The 22,043-nt window shown below is 44.4% G+C and overlaps 1 protein-coding gene across 8 annotated transcripts in view; it reads right to left on the bottom strand.

Moving 5' to 3' along the window:
- The window catches only part of LOC122560229 (fibroblast growth factor receptor 3-like), a 177,392-nt gene that overhangs the window by 34,009 nt on the left and 121,340 nt on the right, over window positions 1-22,043 (bottom strand). For all 8 annotated transcript variants that reach the window (XM_043710819.1, XM_043710906.1, XM_043710729.1 and 5 more), the window contains 3 exons: window positions 15,140-15,309; window positions 10,567-10,690; window positions 4,817-5,007 (listed from right to left, as the gene is read on the bottom strand). In XM_043710819.1, the coding sequence (XP_043566754.1) occupies window positions 4,817-5,007; window positions 10,567-10,690; window positions 15,140-15,309 (485 nt within the window). The remainder of the gene's footprint in view (window positions 1-4,816; window positions 5,008-10,566; window positions 10,691-15,139; window positions 15,310-22,043) is intronic.

Genomic DNA, 22,043 nt, shown 5'->3' with positions numbered 1-22,043 from the left:
TTCCACACACCCCTAGACATTCCCCCCTCACTCAATTCCAGTGTTTAATTCTCCCGCCCCCACTCCATTATGATGATGTCCCCTCCCAGGCCTTTCCATTGGTTAGATTCGGAATCACGGCCTAAGAGACAGAGGAATGTCATTTGGTTGGTTCAAGTGGAGAGCAATGGTTAATGCTGTGGCCGCTTATTTCTCATCAGACCGCCCCTCCCACCTCCTCCCCTACCCTCAGTGTTTCACCTGCTGCTGCACCATGTGGTGTAGCAAATCCGCACTGGAGAGCTCCCCGGATTTATTTTAATGTTTGGTCTCGGGATGTCTGGGTGTTCCTGGCCAGGCTATCCCTGAGTGGTGAGAGCCTGGAGTCACATCTTGGCCTGGGCTGGGTAAGAGCAGCAGATTTCCTAACCTCAAGGAAGGATCCCAGGGTGTGGGGACTTCATGATGATCTGTCAGCGTCATGATCTCTTTAACTAGAACCACTATCAGTGGTAGAATTACTTGCCATATATATACATATATATATATCACATATACATACCACACACACACACTTGCATTTATATAGCACCTTTCACAATCCCAAGATATCCCAAAGACCTTCACGTTTAAAGTACTTTGTGAAAGTTTTGTTATTAATCGCCATGGTTGCCAGTTCGCCCACATCCACGTGATATGACCCCCACCTGGCTGAGGGATAAATATTCGCTCAGAAATCCCCTGCTTTTCTATGAAAAGTGCAACAAATTCTTTTGCATCTACCTTTAGGACCTTGGTTTAAAGTCTCAAAATGCGATAATTGGCACCTCGGAGTGCCTGCTTAGAATTTCCCCTCAAATCTCTGCATTGGGCCCTGTGGCCCCCTATGTTTTGACTCAGAGGCGAACTTGGTACCACAATGAACACATGGTTACACAATCTATCCCATCAATCAGATAACACACCCATATATGATTATATCATTTCTGATCGAAACAGCTAAAACTGTTCTCAGAGCTGTGCGACCCACTTGAAACATGATTGTCAGGCATAGGCTGCTCGATACAGCCCTCCCTCTGTGCTCGGGGACTGACAGCATTGTGCAATGATGCAAACAGTGCACCTTGAAGCATCTTACAGTGTTGTGCTGCCTAGAAATCACAATTGAAAAGCACTTTTACGAGAAGGCATTATGTCTTTAAGCAGGTTTGAACTCGCTGGTGCACAAAGTGTTGGGCTGACTTCTGAACAATAAGATGAGTGGTTCAGAAGATCTCACACTACAGTACTGGCTGCTCCAAAGCTTCAGGTCCAACCCAGAAAGACAAGCCGTACTGAAGTAGTGTTTCAGTCCTGTTTGTACAGAGTGTTTGCTTCATTCTGCTTTCGACTTCACTTGAACAGAAAGCTGTTTAGTTCCAGGCCAGTGCTCTTTCATTCCTGACTGGGCTCTTAAGTCCATGTGATGCCATTGTTTGTCCTGGTGCTATGTGAAAATCCTCTTTGTGCTCCCTCTGCACATTCCACACACATTCTGCTGTTTCTGCACAACGGCCACCACTCCAAACCCCACCACCCTCACCTCCCCTACACTCCCCACTCTTTTTCCCTACTCTCTTCCCTGATCCCAGATTTATGGGGACCTTGGTTAAACAACACTGCAGTTTAAAATGGCTGCACTCAATCTATAGGTCCAAGCATCTCGCTGAGCTCAACGCAATGGCAGACAGACAAGGACTTCAAAGTTTTTCTTGCACTCTGTTTTACTTCGACAAGTTTGGACTCTCCGGTGTGCACCCAGCTCCTCAAGCTGGCCTGGGTAGGACTCAGGCTATTTTTAAAAATAATCGCATTATCAGGACAATGCACAGATAGATTGGGCACGACAATGTCAGGCAGTGCAGTCCATAAACATCGTACTGTGAGATTGGCAAACACTGACAGGCCAGAGACGACGAGAACTTACTCTGCTGGAAGCGAACATCATCAGCATTACCAGTTTACACTCTTACACACTTCCAGCTGCAAGTTTTATAAAAGCAGAACACTGCACATACTGGAAATGTGAAACAGAGAGAGCGCTGGAGAAACCCAGCAGGTCCGAGGAGAGAGAAAAATGGGAGTTAAAAGTTGGAATCTGGTACAACTCAGTTCTGAAGAAAAGTCATACCTGACATGAATTGTTAACTCTGTTCAGTTTTAGTTAGTTACATTGTTTCTTTGTACATTGCCTGTTCTGCCTCTCAGTTTATTCAGGGCTGATCATCCAACCCAGTCCCAGGTTCCCATTTTTCTCCCCATACCCTTTGATCCTTTTAGCCTTAACAGTTATATCTAACTCCTTTTAATCAACTTGTTGAGAATCGGTTTAGCTTAGTTGGCTGGATTGATTATTTGCAGAGCAGTGTGATGCCAACAATGTGGGTTCAATTCCCATCACCAGTTTGAGGTTACCATGAAGGATTCTTGGGGCAGCGCAGTGGCTCAGTGGTTAGCACTACTGCCTCACAGCGCCAGGGACCCAGGTTCAATTCCCACCTTGGGCAACTGTCTGTGTGGAGTTTGCACATCCTCTCCGTGGGTTTCCTCCGGGTGCTCCGCTTTCCTCCCACAATTCAAAGATGTGCAGATTAGGTGAGTTGGCTGTGCTAAATTGCCCATAGTGTTGGGTGCCTAGTCGGGGTAAATATAGAGGTCTGGGTGGGTTGCTCTTCGGAGGGTCGGTGTGGACTTATTGGGCTGAAGGGCCTGTTTCCACACTGAGGGAATCTAATCTAATCTAATTCTCAACCTCTTCCCTCACCTGATATCTGGTGGTCCTCGGGTTAAGTCACCTCTCTGTGATGAGAGAGCAGCCTATGGTGTGGTAAGACTATGATGACACAATGAATCAATTTGTTCAGCCACATTATGACATGCCTCTGAGGCAGGTAGAACTTGAACCTGGACTTTCTGGCCCAGAGGTAGGGACACTACCAATGTACCCCACAAGACCTTATAGATACACAAAGCTGCAGTTTAATGGTTGGATTTGGGAAATTTAATCCTTGTTTTGTGGAGGATTGTTTCCATGATTCCATCGGATATTTGAGCCAATTTGATTTCATGTTTTTTGAGGTAAACACCTGTTAAGATCATCTGCTATTCTTCTAGTGTTTTAGGAATCTAAAAATGGAGCAGGTCCCAATTCTCCACCATCGTTTCCAAGTGCTCATATTAGTTTGAAGATGAGTGTATGCACAGTCCCAAAGGATGGTCCAGATTTGGCTCTTTCTCTTTGTGAGGTTAGATAGAGATAGCAGTGGAAAGTCTTTAAATCGGTTCAGTCTTCTCAAAGTCAGACTGGGGAAATTTAACTTTCTGGTAAGATGGCGGTGCAGTTGGTAAGAGGATTGAGGGCACAGCTCTGTCCACTTTTCCTTTTGTTTCTTTTCTTTTCTCTCTTTTTTGTCTCTTCTGTTTTACTTATCTCTTGTTGGAGAGCTCATTGTGGTGATGGAATGGGTTATGGTGAGTGAGCCCCAGCGCAAACTCATGGTGGCATTCCTGATGAAGAGTTTATGCTCGAAACATTGATTCTCCTGCTCCTTGGGTGCTGCCTTGACCTGCTGTGCTTTTCCAGCACCACATGTTTTAGACAGTGGTGGTGTCAGAGATGGGTTTGGGCCCCCAGCAGCTTCTGCATCAACAAGGTGGTCCTAGTGCCGACTCACGGCTGCTGCAGGAGTCGGGTTTGGGTTTCCGGTAGCGTCTGTGGCGGCTTCCAGGGCGGAATCATGGAGAGGGCAGCGGAGGTGAAGGTGGGCATAGTATGAGACCTGGTGGCATCGGTGAGGTGGACCCAAAGCAGACTCACAGTGGTGGCAGGGTCGAATTTGGAAGCATGTGTTACCTGGCGGCATCTGTGGCATCTGCATTGGCAAGACCCAGCGAGGAATCATAGTGGCAGGGGGTTGGTGGAGGTGAGATGGCACCGAAGATTGGCGACTTTCATTCCATGGTGAAGGGTAACTGTGCCTGGCATCAGGCCCATGGTGGAACACTCAACAAGAAGCACTTTCTCTCTCTTTACTTTTCTGATTTTAACTTCTCTGTTCTGATTTATTTTGCTGTGTTTTGAGATGGCACCAGAGAACGGTGACACTTTTCACTGTATTTTGTAACAATAAATAAATCAAATAAATAAAGTAGTCCCTTCTTATTGCTAACTCATTGTTCACTGACTGGAGAAGACCAGTACAAACTAGATGATGAGTGATAGGCCTTTGTAATCTTTGGTTGAGTGGTACAAGAGGTTATACATTCACCCAACAGGAAAACATCCATTTATGTTTCTCAACACCTTTATTATTTAAAACTCACATCCTCATGTCCGAATCCACCTCAACCAACCTACACAACCACCTCGCCCCGAAACCTCACAGCCTCATTCCTTCCCTATCTGTATAACTTGCTCCAGAACCATAACCCTTTGAGAATGCCCCTTTCCTCCAACATTTGCCTCTTGTGCGCCTTTTGACTTTCCTCCCCACTTCAGCCATCTTGGCCATAATCTTTCGGCTTTCCACCTTAAACCTTTCCGCTTCCCTCTCTTCCGTGAAGACTCCCTTTAAAACCTTCCTCTACGACCCTCAATCCTCTTAACAACTCCTTTTTTTTTGCTCCTGTGGAGCACTTGGGGAATGTTTTCCCATGTTAAAGGTGCTATGGAAATGCAAGTCACTGTCAAGGCCCTTGAACGCTTGTGGCTAATTATATTTTCCCTTTGGGTATGTGAGTGCTGCCAAGTGGGACTGCCATGATTATCTGTTGCACTGTGCATCAATCTGCCACTTACTTTCAGCACCACGACATATGGAGCTCCATCCGGGCCCTGTTTGCTGCCGTTCACCTCCACGTGTTTTAGCCACTGGATATGTGGCTGTGCGTCACTGAAGACCTTGCAGTGGAATTCAACATCACTACCCACGACCACTGACTGGTTTGCAGGCAGTCCTGCCTGGAGAATAGGCCGATGTGGAGACCTTTCTGAAAGTAAAGGAAACGTCTCAGGTTAAAACAAAGTCATGAGCGCACTATTAATTTGGAATAGAACAATTATTATTACGATTTGCCCAGAGGTCAACTCATATCCTTTAGCGATGGATATCTGTGGTCCTTACCTGATCTGGCCTACATGTGACTCCAGACTCAAAGCAATGTAGTTGACTCACAACTGCCCTCCAGGCAATTAGGTATAGGCAATAAATGTAGGCTTAGCCCAGCATTACCCATATCCAATGAACAGATTTTTAAAAATTTCAGCATTTATGTTATGTTGCCAAGTGAGGTCACTGAGCCACAAGAAAGGGTGATGGAAGCAAGGTCGCGTGAATAGAGGATTGGAGGAGGGAACTGAATCGACATTCTCTCCTCATTGTAAGGAAAGACTGCTGGCAGCTTTATCCTGGGTACAGAACTCGAAATGTCATTGGCTCATCTGACCGTTCCTTGCCTGTCCTCTTTCTGCACTGTCAGCACAAGCCACAATCTTGAGGAAGACAAATGTTGACAGGTCAATTCCAGGAGAATTAAACTCTCAGGAACACTTTCTTCACTCAACAATATTTCACAATCATCCACTCCCTTCTCCACCAACAGCAGCAGCAGTGTGTTCTATCTACCAGATGCCCTGCAGAAATTCACCAAAGATCCTCAGAGAGCACCTTCCAAACCCAATGACCACTTCCACCTGGAAGGACAAGGGCATCAGATACAAGTTCCCCTCCAAGCCACTCACCTTCCTGACTTGGAAATATATTGCCGTTTCTTCATTGTTGCTGGGTCAAAATCCTGGAATTCCCTCCCTAAGGTATTGAGGGTCTTCTTACAGCACATGGGCTGCAGCAGTTGAAGAATGCAGCTCACCACCACCTTCTCAAGGGCAACTAAGGACAGGAAATAAATGCCAGCCCAGCCAGTGATGCTCACATCCCTCAGGTGAGTATAAAATATATGGCAAGCCACTGACGGAGCTGCTTTCAACTGCTACAACACTGAGCTCTACATGATCCAGTGGATAATTAATTCCTCTAAACTCCATTTCTGCTTCACTTTTATTTGTACATTTGCATTGTCTCTTTTAATCTCCAAAACCACTCCTTACTCAGCAGTGTTCTCTCTTCTTTCAAATCTGACTTTTCATTCTTCACACTGTGCTCTTGGTCCCTTCCTGTTCTCTTGTTCTTGCCCTCTCTCTTCTTGTTAAAGGGCTCCAAAATATTTCATATGGGTATAAGTACAAGATATTGTTGCTAGTCCCAAAATAGGTGAGCGTGGGGCTCTCAGTGACTAACAGGTCGCTGCCACACCATTAATCCAAGAGCAAGAAGACAGGCAGTCTGACCTGGACACATTGCACAAGTTGTCACTAAAATTCTCATCTTTAGTCATGGTTGGTTGTGGGCTGGCAATGGTTGCTGGAAAAGTGGTACTGGACCTGTACACTTTCTTTTGCTCAAATGAAGAGATGCTTGATATTGTTTATGAGTCTGTTGTTGAAGAGCGATGGGTGTTGAACAGTAAAGCAAGGGTACAAATATGATGTGACTCTAGTTGCATGTTCTGAGTGGCTCATTCATCAGGGCACCTTTTTTTAATGACCTTGTGCTGGGCCACTGTATGAAACAGAACAAAAGAGACAATACATAACAGCAGAGGGAAGTCTGCACATTTGGCAAGGTGCTTAGTTGGAGATCAACAGAAGCGAAAAAGATAAAACAAGATTTAAATTTAACACAGGCATGAGATAGTGTAACAAGTCAATGGGGGAAACCACATTGCTGTGAATACTTGCTGTCAATGTTCATTGGAAATTATCAACAAAGGTGATTTTGAATTAAAAATGCAATTATTTATGTCATTCCATGCATCTCACCAAGTGTGACAGGTAATTTAAATTATTTTTAATATGTTCTGGATGTGGGTTTGCTCACTGAGCTGGAAGGTTCGTTTTCAGACATTTTGTCACCATACTAGGCAACATCTTCAGTGAGCCTCGAAATGAAGCACTGGTGGTGTAGCCCACTTTCTATTTATATATTTGAGTTTCCTTGGATTGGTGACATCATTTCCTGTGGTGACATCATTTCCCATTTAATATGTTCTATTTAATTCAATCTTTACAGTGTCTAATATTACCACACAACCTTCTTCTCACTGTTAGCAGCAATACATAGTTTTTAACCAAGCTCCAACAAGAACAATACATTAGGGAGCTAGAGTGTTTTAGGATCAAATTCAGCTTCTAGTGTTAGTATGAGGCTCCTGCATGATCCACAATTCTGTCATATCATTTTTACAATGAAGTCTGGCTATTTCTTTTTAAAGTTGATGTATTTTCAGAATGTTGGAATATTAGTCTTTTGTTCTTGTCTAGCAGATGTGGTAGTCATGAAGGAGTCACATGGATCATAAATTCTCTTCCCATTTTCCCAAAACTAATGAGAGGTTGAGTAAGCATGTTATATGAAGCTGAAAATGTGTTGCTGGAAAAGTGCAGCAGGTCAGGCAGCATCCAAGGAGCAGGAGAATCGACGTTTCGGGCATGAGCCCTTCTTTCCTGAAGAAGGGCTCATGCCCGAAACGTCGATTCTCCTGCTCCTTGGATGCTGCCTGACCTGCTGCGCTTTTCCAGCAACACATTTTCAGCTCTGATCTCCAGCATCTGCAGTCCTCACTTTCTCCTCGAAGATGTTATATGAAGCAGCTAAAACAACAAGACTTCCCCATGATCTCTGAATTGCTAGGAGGTTCATCACCACCTCCACAAGGCCAGTGAGGGATGCACTTTGGTCAGTGATGCTTAGAAATGGTCAGCAGGTTCTTGGGTACACCCCACTGTGGTTGTACTAATGATGCTTAGGGAGTTTTGGACAGAACTGCCAGAATAGCTCCCATGATCCTTTTCACTCTCTTGCCGTTCAGTCAATCACCAATACCCTCTGACACACCCTGCTATTCCTCATTCCCAAGTGGGGGCCTGAATATTTGAATCATTGATATGTAAATGCTACTGCAACCCATCCATTTTTAACAAGATTGCCACCAATGGTGAGTTATGCCAAAGGAAACCTTGGATGTGAGTTTTTGCAGCCTCACTATTGTCCCCTCTGAATCTGGTCTTACCTGTCCTCAGGATGTATCTGAAAATCAACAGGGGCTGTCAGGCAGTGAGCTGGAGTAAGAACTTTGGATGGTTTTCCCTTCCTCAACACAGCCCCAAGTCCTGATTGATATCAACTCATTTCGCAAAAGCCAAGTATTGTCCATCTGACATTTTAGGTGGATGTGAAAGAACTCACAGCTCCACTTTAAAGATGAACAAAGGCATTCTCCGTAATGTCCTGATTGATATTTATCCCTGACCAACATTATTAGAACAGATTTTCTGGTCATTATCACATTGCAGTTTGTGGGAGCTTGCTGTGTAACAAGTGACTATACCACTTCCTACAACGCAGCAGTGACTACACTTGCCGGGTATTTTGTTGGCTGAAAAGGGCTTTGGGATATCCTGTGGTTGTGAAGATAGCATCTCTATGCAAGGCTTTCTTTCTTTGAAGACTGACAAGTAGGTGAAATGGTTGTGGTAATTACTTCTAGCTTTGATACTTCATAAAATATTTGAACTTCTACTGATAAGAATGGAATATTTCATTGACAGAAGATCCTGATTTTCTTAAAGGTTTCAACAAAAGCTGAGAATTAGTTGTAAAAACAAGGACTGCAGATGCTGGAAATCAGATTCTAGATTAGAGTGGTGCTGGAAAAGCACAGCAGTTCAGGCAACACCCAAGAAGCAGGAATATCGACGTTTCAGGCAAAAGCCCTTCATCAGGAATAGATGGCTTTTGCCCGAAACGTCGATTTTCCTGCTCCTCGGATGCTGCCTGAACTGCTGTGCTTTTCCAGCACCACTCTAATCTAGAATCTGATAATTAGTTGTGAAAATGCATGATTTAACTCTAAATAACCAACACTCCTTGCAACCCTTTTCTCTTCGGCTGGGTATTCTGTATGTAGTCAATGGGTTAACTTTGAGCTATCTGGCTTGTTTGACTGCACAATGACGTCTTACTAAAGGTGATCCTATTTGAATCCCTAATCAACACAAGTGGATGTAGATATGGATTCTTCAGCAATTTATTACCCATTCCCTGAAGAGTTTTACAATTGGATTTTCTACAATTACCTTTAAGTGTACCAGAAATCATTGTTGCTACAGACAAAAGTAATTATTGTGAGTTTTTTTTAACGCAATAACAATTACCATAATTTAAAGCTTCTACTTTCATCTTCTGTTCCAATCATTAAGTACCCCTCCAGTTTGGAGGGTACTCGCCTTTCACAGATGTATAACTGCCTCACTGTTACAGTCTCACTTCATCCCATTTAATGTCCCATGGGGTAGTCCTGCATAAATACTCCCAGCTCCCCCAAGGTAATTAAGCTAGCCTCTATAATATTCCTCCATCTCAGTCATTCAGTAGCACTGCTCTGCTGCCTTCCACTACAACAACCCTCCCACCCATTCTCCCCACAATCCTGTAATCTTGTCTTCTCAGGACTTTCCTCTTCCTAGAATCTCCAACATTGCTTCTGTCCCAATATTCCTCCAGCCCCCATTTAAAACGATTGACAGCTGGTTTGGCTTCTGTCCACTCACTGTCGATTCCTAGTGGCTACTGGCCTCCATGAAGAGGATAAGGTTGATTTGAGCTTCGGATTTCAATCCTTGCGGCCAATTCTGACTTTGTGGCAAGTGATGAACGGGTGACAATGATTAAGTCAGCTGGAAGATCTTGCTCAGAAGTCCAACCTGCATAACCTGCACCCTGTTAACGCGCCTTACCTGAGCTGCTGTAAAAAGGATGTGCACCTCTGGTTTCAGAAATGGAAATGAAAGTTAAATTTCCCTTCCTCAGATTGCTGTAGCCAGTTCTCTGGGAAGGTTAGGCAAATGACAGGGTTAGGCACAACCGTGATGGTGACCCTGGCAAGATCACTACTGAGGTTTAGTCACCTTGCAGAGATATCATAGGCCGCTCATGGGAAGGGACAGCATTAGCCAGTGACAGAATCAATGCCTCAGGAAAGAAAATGAAATAAGAACCTTGTGTTTACATAACACTTTATTACATCTTCACAGGATCCCCAAAGCACTTTACAAGCAACAGATTCCTTTCAGACACACTGATTTAGGCAAGAGTTGCAGCCAATTTGTGCACTGTAAGATCCCATAAGCAGCAATGGAATGAATGACCAGCTGGTCTGTCTTGGGATGGCTGTGATGGGGAAGAGTTCCCTTCCTCTCTCTATGACAGTGACATATATGATGAGTCTTGCCGCCTAAAACAGCAGATGCTACCTCATGCGAGAAACTTCACTTCTTTGAAATACAGTGACCGCTTCATTGCTGTTTGGGAGTGTCAACCCAGATAAACTTCTAGGATTGGAATTTTAATGCCTGACTGTGACCAGACTTAGTACCCAATATTACAATTGATTCAACTCACTGCCCAGTCAATCTGAAAAGAGCCATCTTACCGAGTACATCCAGCTGGTAGGTGTGACTAATGCTGCCATATTTGTTCTCGACGACGCATGTGTAATTGCCTCGGTCTGAGGGAACAACACTCTCCATGACCAGACTCCACTGCTGGTGTCGTAACTAGAGAAAGGAAACAGATAGAGAATGGTCACTGGTTTTCTCCAGGGTCCTGAGTTCCTGTTGGTTTCTGAACATGAAAGTCGAATGCTCCTCTCTAATAGGAACTCCTGACCATACTTGCAAGGCACAAACATACTGTCAAGGTCCCCATAACGATACCACATTCCTCTATCCCAACCCTGTGATAGACTCTCCCCCCACCATACCTCACCATAATAAACCCACCCCCACCCTATCACCATGGTACCCCAACCCCCAACCTTGCCACCATGATACACCTTCTGCCCCACCCCTACAAACACTAACACCCCTTCCTCAATCCACCAGCACAACAACCCCTCCCTCCCATCCCCATCATGTGCACCTGCAACCACAGCCTTTCCTCATGTCTCTCTGGAAGTTCTGAAGAAGAGTATTAGACTTGAAACACTAATTTTCTTTCTCTCTCTACTAATACAGCCAAGTCTGTCGAGTTTCTCCAGCATTGTCTAGGTTCCTGTGACTAATCGCTGCCCACTGATTGCCCCCATTCATGTCCACCCACCCTTAGGACTGCTGCCTGTGAGATTCCCATATCTTGCAGAGGCAAACCCTTGAAGTTCAAGAATTTTCTGAGGCACTAAAGAGTTGATGGTGGCCCCATACCTAGGCTTCAAGAAAAAGCCTCCTTTTGGACCATAAGATCTAGGAACAGAATTAAGTCATTTGGCCCATTCAGTCTGCTACACTATTCGATGATGGCTGATATATTTCTTAACCCCATTTTCCTGCTTTCTCTCCACAACCCTTGATTGCTTCACTAACCTATCTATCTCCGTCCTAAATACACTCAATGACTTGGCCTCCATGTCCTGTGCAACGAGTTCCACAGATTCACTACCCTCTGGCTGAAGCAATTCCTTCTCACCTCAGTTCTGAAGGGTCACCCCTTCAACTCAGGTCTTAGTATCTTTGACTAGTGGAACATCTTCTTCAAGCCCACTCGATGCAGGCCTCTCAGTATTCTATAAGTTTCAATCAAATCCACCCCTCAGCTTTCTAAATTCCATCGAGTACAAACCCAGATTCCTCAACTGCTCCTCACGTGAGAAGCCTTTCAATCTCAGGATCACTCTTATAAACCTTCCCTGACCCACTCCAACACCAGCACATGCTTCCTTAGATACAGGACCCAAAACTGCTCAAAATATTCCAAATGGACCCTGGCAAGAACCTTGTACAACCTTAGCAGTACATCCGTGCTCTTGTATTCCAGCCCTCTTAAAATTAATGCTAACATTTCAGTTGCATTCCTAGCTGCCAACTGAAATTACATGTGAACATTAAGAGAATCCTGAACTAGGATTCCCAAGTCCCTTTATGCTTCATTTTTCTGAAGCCTTTCCCCACTTACAACATAACCTCTGCTACTATTCTTCCTACTAAAGTGCATAATCTCAAACTTTCCTACACTGTATCCCAACCTGCCACTTCTATGCCCACTCTCCAGCCTGTCCAAATCCTTCTGCAGCCTCACTGCTTCCTCAACCACCTGCACTTTACGTTATTTTTGTGTCATCTGGAAACTTAGTAACAATGCTCTCTTCATCCAGATCCTTGATGTATATCGATTGATTGTCTTCTGACGGCCTCTGCCTGAGTACATACAATGGCTACAGCTTTCATACAATCCCTTCCTCAGAGCAATGGGGACTTTGATGGTGCTAAAACCTGGAGATGTTTTCCTCCTTATGCAACAGTTCCCACTGAAGCCTTTGAAGTTTTATAAGAAGCTGTCATGTCTCAGGGCACGTTTGGCTGTGACATTTTACACATGAAAAATAAAATATTGTTCAAGACCATCAAAACTCTGTTTCTTTACTTGGCAAAGGATGTGTGTGAACCCCTTATCATGGAAAAAATTTGAATTAAAAATACCTAATAGATTCAGGGGCACTGTGCTCAACTGTCAATCCCCTAATTGCTGTCAGCAGCCCTCAGGTTATACTTCTGAGCTTCAGAAAAGAGTCATATCGGACTCTAAACGCTACTTGGACAGTACAGAGGTACTGTCAGGACCTGCTGAGTTTCTCCAGCATTGTCTGTGTCTGCCCCGTTTATCATTCTTCCTCGTCTTGTTCTTATTTAAAGTCACGGTTCCCACTGCTGAACAGAAGTGGAAAGAAGCTGTCTCTGTGCCCTCAGCTTTAACTGGAGATCCGACTGCAGTCCACGTGGTCAGGGCAAATACATTAAACAGTGTCACTGACTGAGGGAGTACACACTGTCTCAGGAAGGCAATGAACAGTTCACAGTTCCAACTGAATGCTGGCTAGGTGAGTGTAACTTGGTGACCATTTCAGCTGATTTGAAGGTTTGTTGTCACTTACACTGACTGCATGAGGTGTTGGGAGGAATGGTGATGGGAGTTTAGTTTTTCTGGAGACGTGACAGTGGCAAATGTCTCTATCCGTGCTCAGTAAATACCGCTGACAGCACAGACATAAGTCCATAGGACTTGCTCTGGTATGGTTTTATTTCATTACCAGTCTGGGAACCACACTCCTGTTTGCAATCCAGTGGAAAGGGGCATATGGGTGTGAATACTGATAGCCCAGTGCAAGGGGTCTAGCTTCGAACATGAGCACTGTCTGTTTGGGGAAGGAAATCAGTAAGCTGTCAACACTCAAAGACGTGCACCACAGCAAACTGTCAGCGGCTTCAGGAGAGCCCTGTTAGAGATTAAGGTTAACACCTTTGTGCTGCTGTTTAGAAAGAGAAGGGTGTAAAGAGCAGGAACACATTTGGACACATTTGTTACAGCTCGCAGCACAATTGCTGGCTTTCTTGGTTGGTAAAGGATTAAAACAAGCCTTTTATTCATGCGGTTAAGCATGCAGTGTCACATGGGCTTTAGAAGGATTATAAAACATTGCAGATTCCTGAAAGGATTTGAAAGCTGCTTTAAAGTGGAATTTTAAACTGAAAACCAACCTGACATTTTAGTTTATGTGCAATGCCATGGTAAAGACAGCAGGTTTAGAGAATTTTAACAAGACCAAAGAGTATTTGATGTTAGTGTACATGGTAATTTACTTCCTTTATTAAGTTGAGAGCTAAAACTAAAAGGGGGATTCGTTTCTTTATGGCTGTTGTTCTTTTGCTATTTTTGTTTCTGTTCTTTAAGTGATGTGAGCATTGTCAAGTTTCTAGAAGTTGGTCACTTTTGAATAAAGGTAGTGAGTGGGTTCCAGGTGGGATTCCCGTCACATGGAATGTGTTCTTCCTACCCTAGACTCTTCAACACACAACCCCCACTCTTATCCCAACCCATGTTCTGTCAGAGAAAGGAAAATGTCATTAGTGAGCACTCTCCCCAGCCTAACTTGGCCAATTCCCTCCAGGCCAGCTGAAGAAGAGCTCACCTTTTAACGTTTGGATTGGATCAATTGCAGTTGGGATGAAGGATATGTTCACATCTTAAAGCTCACTCCACACAATCTACAAATCAACAATGGAAGCAGGGACTTTCTGTTTCTTTTTGATGGCAGTGTTAAAGTATGAAACAGGATTTTTAATTATGAAACGGGACTGAAGGCGCACAACATTCCACACTGAATTAGCTGCAGAGAGTAAATGGGATTCTGTAAACCATATGTACACTTGTTTCACTTGGACAAGGTCAGCTCAATCCCAACTGCTGCTGCTTCAGTTTGATCTTATGGTTCATCTACTGCAGCAGGACCACATGCAGCACAGGAAAGGCCCTTTGGCCCATCGGATCTGATATAGCTATCACTAGAAGTGCGCTAATCCCAATTGCCTGCACTTGGCCCAGATCTCTGAATGTTATGATATTTGAAGTACTCATCCAAATATTTTTTTTAAAGGTTGTAAGGTTTCCAGCCTCCACTACCCTCCCAGGCTGTGCATTCCAGATTCCCATCCCCCTTTGAAGGAAAATGTTTTTTTTTCAAATTGCCTCTGACTCTCCTGCCTCTTACCCTGAAACTATGCCCTCTTGTGATTGACCCCTCGACCAAGGGGAACTGCCGGTTTCTAACCACCCTGTTGATACTCTTCATATTCTTACACCCCTCAATCGTGTCCCCCCTCGGTCTTCTCTGCTCTAGAGGAAGCTATCTAGTCTCTCTTTGTAGCTCGATTGGTCCATCCCAAACAACATCCTGGTGAACCTCCTCTGTACCCTCTCTAGTGCCATCACATTCTTCCTGTAATGAGGTAACCAAATAAAGACTGAAGCTCTGACAGACTGTTCACTCAGTGCACAGTGTCCCTTCTACACCCAGTGTTAGAAAGTCAAATTCCACTACAATGTGTGTAACCAAATCACTGTCAAACACTGAGTGGAGTCACACACCCTGCGCGAGACAATCATGAGGGAGGTGAAGGGGTCCTGCCATTGGTTGAAAGCTGACATGATGAGTCTGTTCAGGGGTAATGACTCACCTTAATGCCCCCGATGCGGTGCTCGCCCTTGAATTCTTTGCCGTTCTTCAGCCAGTGGATGGTGGGAGTGGGATTTCCTGCAGCAGGGCACCGGAAGCGAACGGTGTTAGCCGCTGGCACTGCATGAAGTCTTTTCTCCATCCGGTCTGGCCGGGCCCAGTACGGAGCTCCTGAAAGCACCAACAGATAAGAAAGATAATGATGGGTCATATTGATGGCTGACACAAAGCCCAGTTACTTAACCTGCATGGATTGAATCACAAAGCAAGTGTTGTAGAAGAAATTCTCCAGCAGCCCTTGCTCCCCAGACTCTCTTTCTTGACGTCTACACTGTGGAGGCCGATGCTGCCTGCACTAAGACACACTCGTCTATCACTCCCACAATGGCAGATTGCCATGACAACCATCCCCCTCCATTCGCCCATCGACTCTGGCTCCCCTGCCTCTCGACCAATAGTGACAGGATCTTCAGTTTTCTGAGCTCATTCTTCCAGAAGATTTTAGAAATATCTTTGCTTTCTCTCCGGGAACCCTCACAACCCTATATGTTTTGATTAGATTAGATTAGATTCCCTACAGTATGGAAACAGGCCCTTCGGCCCAACAAGTCCACACCGACCCTCCGAAGGGTGACCCACCCAGAGCCATTCCCCGACCCTATATTTACCCTTGACTAATGTACCTATCACTATGGGCAATTTAGCACGGTCAATTCACCTGTCCTGCACATCTTTGGATTGTGGGAGGAAACCGGTGCACCCGGAGGAAACCCATGCAGACATGGGGAGAATGTGCAAACTCCACACAGAGCTCTGTTATTCCCGTACTGGATTCTCCTATGTGAAGCAGCATGAGGCATCCTGTATTCTAAAATACTCTACTTTCAAAGTGAAGGTTACCAACATGATGCCGTGTTACCACCTTGACAACAGTGTAGAGGAATGTAGAGAAATTATCCAAGAGAGGAGTGCTTCCATTTTTTTTAGATTAGATTACTTACAGTGTGGAAACAGGCCCTTCGGCCCAACAAGTCCACACCGCCCCGCCGAAGCGCAACCCACCCATACCCCTACCCCTACATTTACCCCTTACCTAACACTACGGGCAATTTAGCATGGCCAATTCACCTGACCTTCACATCTTTGTGACTGTGGGAGGAAACCGGAGCACCCGGAGGAAACCCACGCAGACATGGGGAGAACGTGCAAACTCCACACAGTCAGTCGCCTGAGGCGGGTATTGAACCCGGGTCTCTAGCGCTGTGAGGCAGCAGTGCTAACCACTGTGCCACCGTGCCGCCCACAAGGCACTGTCAATATCTACCAATTCATCCTTTTGTGTTTTGTTATTCAAACATGGAATATTTATTACCCAGTGGGCAGTCAACACATTGCTCCGGGTCTGGAGTCATGTGTAGGACTTTCTCCAAACGTTGTGTTTTTACATTAACCATCAGCATTCACATAGCTTCCATTTGTCTAGCTTTTATTCCACATTTTACTGAATTCATCTGCAAGTTAGGATTTGAATCCATGTCCCCAGAGGATTCAGGGAACAGGAGTGTCTTGTTGCAACTGAAGGAGACCTTGGCGAGACCATACTTGGATTATTGTGTGTATTCTCTATTTCTCCCAAATGGATGTTCTCTATTTCTCCCAAATGGAGTGCAACGAAGGTTTACCAGACTGATTCCAAGGATGGCAGGACTGATGTACAAAGACAGACTAGATTGGTAAAGATTATATTCACTGGAGTTTAGAAGAATGAGAGAGTTTTCATAAAATCATTTAAAATTCTAACAGGACTAGACAGGGTAAACACAGGAAGGATGTTCTTGATGACCATGGAGTCCAGACAAGGTCGAAGGATATGGGGTAGATCATTTAGGACTGAGATGAAGAGAAATTTCTTCACCCAGAGAGTGGTGTGCCTGTGGAATTCTCTGCCAGAGGTTGACGCCAATACGTTGAATATTTACAAGATATAGTTAAATATAGTTCTTAGAACTAAGGGGTCAAAGGGTATGAGAAGAAAGAGGGAACAAGGATCAGTAATGGATGATCATATGGAATGGTGGAGCAGGCTCGAAGGGCTGAATGGCCTATTCCTGCTCCTATTTGCTATGTTGCTATGCAATGATGCTTAAAAGAATGTTTCACACATCAAATCCTCGGTTCGATCACACTTCGAGAGCTCAGCCATCGGATAGGAATCTTAAAAGAAGGCACCACAATTTTGCAAGTTTTCAAGATTTTGACAACTCCGACGTGTACTAACTTTAAGGGAGGTTTGCCAAATTCTTATCCCTTATCAAAGATCAAACCAGCCTAACTGCAGCAGGCAAATTACTGCACTGGGACCTGAAACATTAAAGAATGGTTCTCGGAAAAAGGTCGGAGCCAAATGATTGTTGTTGGTGTCTGGAGTGAGCAATTACAATGGGGAAAGAAAACGATTGCAGCACAATAGCCCTGAACTGCACAGCTCTGGTCTTCTGACCACAGGCCAGCGAAAGAATGGGTTTCAAAACATTTTTGAAAGGCCAAACACATTATATAATTTAAAAAGAAACTTAAGAGAATGATAGATAAATGATAGATATTTCTGTTATCGAACAGCCTCTTGTGTGGCTAACCCTTCTAACACCTATGGCGATCTCAACTTGCTCTACCTCTCCAACAGGAAGCCGGTGTTTATTGGCTGGCATAGACATGGTGGGCTGAAGGATCTGTTTCTCTGTTAAAACACTGCGACTCTGATACCTTCAGGAGGTGACGGAGAGAAAACTAGAGGGAAGAATATGGCCCCATTTGCTAACAGTAGACTCAGTTGACAATAAAATTTGTCAGTATTGCTTCAGGGTATACTTTGCTCACGGAAAGGAAATTTCCTGTCTGTATTCTGAGCTAACTCCAGAACTAGGAAAGCAAATCAAACAGACAGAACCTTTAGTGTTAGGCCCTGTCAGTTGCTCAGACCAAACAGGCCTCAACAATCACTGAAGGAACTGTTTCCACTGCTCATAACCGAGTACCTGTTTGCTGGTAACACAGAACTCCACTGTGGCCTCTTTAACATGGGCTAAAGCCACCATAATCATAGAATCCCTACAGTTCAGAAAGAAGCCATTCCACCCATTGAGTCTGCACCAACCATCCCAAACCCCTACCCTATCCCTGTAATCCTGCATTTCTCATGGCTACTCTACCTAGCCTGCACATCCCTGGACACTATGGGCAATTTAGCATGGGCAATCCACCTAACCTGCACATCTTTGGACTGTGGGAGGAAAACAGACCACCCAGAGGAAATCCACACAGACACAGGATGAATATGCAAACTCCACACAGACAGTTGCCCAAGACTGAAATTGAACCTGGGTCCCTGGTGCTGTGAGGCAGCAGTGCTAACAACTGAGCCACCATGCCACCCCTTAGTTTCATTGACCATTCACAAAACACACCATGGCTTTGTAGACAAATTACAAACAATTGAATCGATCAAGAGAGAAAAACTGAAAGAAATAATGTAGCTAATGTAGGTCCTTTGCCTCCGTCCACTAGTTGCCTGAGATTCTTCTCTCCCAGTATATAGACACTGCTTCTGAGTCACTCTGGCCTACGTTGTGGTGGTGTGGTCATTCTGAATATTGTCGCTGCTTGTTCCTGTATCTCTATTAGCTGCTGGTATGTGAAGGTTGGGGGTGTTTTCAGTGGGGGGAGGTGAAGATTCCTGTCTCACAGCCTGAGCAACACTTCACACATTGTGTTCTTGTCATATAATGCTGGCCTCCATCATTTCTCACTTGGCATGGCACAGAAATGTTAAACTAATTTACTTTCCCAGCAGCGAGAGCTTAATCAAAGCACGCTGCTACAGGCCAAGACTGGGTCACAGCAGCAGTTCTCACCGTTAACCTTCACAAGAGAATCGAACCAATAATACAGGCCATTTATTTTCTTCTGGCACTTGGTAGATATTGGCTGACAGATTTGCAGTGAGGGAGATGTTTCTTCACAGACAGATATGGCCAAGAACATTGTCTTCCTGACCTCAAGACTGACAAGAGAACTCACTGACTGCCAACACAAAGTGATTTAATTTCACTGAACAAAACTATTTATGAGACTGTGGGGAACAAGGTTATGGGCTGTGGGAAAAGACTACATCAGTCCTGAATTGGAGGTGTGCATATGTTTAATTGAGTATTTACTGTAAAGAATATTTGCATGCATTGTAGTGAGTCTGAGGATGAAACATGGCAAGCTGTCTAAAATAACCTGTCGAGCCAATGATTATGACTTGAGCTCCACAACTCAGTTGCCACTTCCAAACTTCTGCCTAGATTAGAGGTGTTGCTGGAAAAGCACAGCAGGTCAGGCAGCATCCGAGGAGCAGAAAAATCGACGTTTAGGGCAAAAGCCCTTCCAAACTTCTGAATAACAGACCCCCAGCTGAAAGGTTATCGAGGCTAGGTGAGAAAATGGATTGGCATTTATAATCAGGTCAACCATGATGTAATTGAATGTGGTATAGCAGATACACGGGGGTTGGAATGGCCTACTCCCATTCCTGGTGCATACACTGCTGCTACAATCTCATTTCACTTGTTCCACGTACGTTTTCCAATCATTTGAGTCAAGTGTTTTTGTTTGTTGCTATGTGGAAGGAGGACTGCAGCACTTTGGGACATCTGCACTTGCGGGATAAACATTTACAAAAGTCAAAAGTTTCTCAAAATAAATTTGGCTAACCTAGGTTGTGAAAGCCCAGATTTCTTAAAACAGAGTCCGACTCAACTCCAGGCAGTTTTAATTTTTAAAAAATAAACTTAATGGCTACTTGCTGTGGGCTAACCAGCATTTTATACAGTTCCAGGATTACATCCTGATATTGTCGTTCGATAAAGAAAAGCATCTCAGATGCTTTCTTTACCATCTTAGCTATCTGTCCTGCCACCTTCAAGGATCTATGGACGTACTCGAAGGTCTGTCACTTCCTCTGCACCTTTTAATATTCTCCCATTTATGACGTATTCTGTTGCTTTTGTTTGCTCTCATTCACAATCCTCAGGATTGAAGTTCATTTGTGAATTCTCTGCCCACTTAACAACTATACTCTTCTTTCACAGCTATCCTCTTCTCAATAAACTATATGGCCAATTATTGTATCAAGAGAAAATTTCCCTCCTACAAGTTCTGTGATTCCCTCCTTAAGTCTCTCGCTCTCTCTTTGCTTTAAGAGCCTCCTTATACCCTATCTGTTTGACAAAGTGTTTGCTCATTTGCCCTATTATCTCCTTTATAAGCTGTGTCACATTGTGTTTGATAACACTCCTGTAAAGCACTTTGTGGCATTTTACCCTGTTAAATACAGGTGGGGAGGGGGTGTTCAGTTAGCTCAGGCAGCTGGACAGCTGGTGTACAACACAGAATAACACCAACAGAGCAGGTTCCTACCCCGGCTAATGTTACTGTGAATGTTTTGTCTTCCGAATCTCATCCCTCACCTGAGATGTGCTGACCCCCAGGTTAAACCACCACCAGTCATCCCTCTCTCTAATGAGGAAGCAGCCCTATGGTGACTTCATCCTTAAATGAAGACAAGTTGTAGTCGCAATAAAGTGTCAACAGTCTCAACTCTGAATGAATTCCTGTCATCCTGGATACCTACAGAGGAGCCATTGCTGACATGGAGAGAGAGAGAGAGAGAGAGAGAGAGAGACACTTCGCTCTTGCACTGTAAATCCATGCTTCCTTCCTGTAAAATAGGTCCCATGTCATCAGATTCCTCAGCCCTGATTCCTCCAGGGTTCCCTCAACAATAAGGCTTCTAACTATTCACAAAAGGCCAGCCCACAAGGAAGGCTTCCTAATTGCTCTAATTCCCACCATTTTGTTCCCAGAAATCCTAAAATAATTGCCACATGATGCTTCAGAACATTGACTATCCTTCACATGTTCAAATGTAGATATTTGAGCACTAGTGCAATTATCAAACTCCAGGGACCTCAGAGAGCAATGCAACACATTGGCTGAAAATTAGAAACAAGAGGCATGGTTCACTCAAAGTCTCATGATACCAGGTTATAGTCCAACAGCTTTTTTTTAGATCACAAGCTTCTAGAGTGCTGCTCCTCCTTCAGGTGAAGTCACTGCTGGCCTATAAACTGGTGTCATGAGACATCTGACTTTGTCCACCCCAGTCCAACACCAGCATCTCCATATCATGGTTAATTCAATCGACGAGCTGTAAGAGCTACCTAGAAATAAGAGCAACTATTCTGGGTTATATTACCAGGTCTTGCATCTTTCTGTGTGATGTTTTTTTTATGTCTGGTATTTCTAGGCTATCATAAGTTAACTGAATTCCAATTTGCTGTTGTTAACAGACATGGTGATTTTGCTAGTAGGATAACAGAACATAGAGTGATTACAAACAAAAATCAGTGTGTTTATAAAACAATGTATGTAGCCTGCGTGCTGCAAACTGAGTTGAAATCCTTTCTGAAATAATTTGCCAGAGAATAATGGCAGCAGATTCCACACATTCCTTGACAGAACTTTTCACATGGAGCTCCACAGCCAAGTTGCCTTCAGAAATAATACAGTGCCATGCCTTCGTGACTCCTGACTGCTGAACCCTAACAATGCACTTACCTCACTCTTCAGAATCAAAGAGTGAAATGGACCAAACACCAAACTTGGAGGGCTGGGAGCTGAAAAGCAATGCAGGCTTTGAGGGCTGCAGGATGCTACCTGGAGCTTCCGAGGCAGTGGGCATCCAGCCGGGGCCAATATTTGGAGTGGGGGTTGACTCTGGCAAGTTAATTATTATTCTCGAGTCACAGGGGACTTGCGACCTACTTCAGGTTTTCTTTACACTTTGTATTCTTCATCTGCTT

The sequence above is a fragment of the Chiloscyllium plagiosum genome, chromosome 1 (genome assembly GCF_004010195.1).
Source record: "Chiloscyllium plagiosum isolate BGI_BamShark_2017 chromosome 1, ASM401019v2, whole genome shotgun sequence".
Taxonomy (NCBI): domain Eukaryota; kingdom Metazoa; phylum Chordata; class Chondrichthyes; order Orectolobiformes; family Hemiscylliidae; genus Chiloscyllium; species Chiloscyllium plagiosum.
Note: the sequence above shows the minus strand (reverse complement) of the source record. Positions and strands in the feature narration are given on the sequence as shown.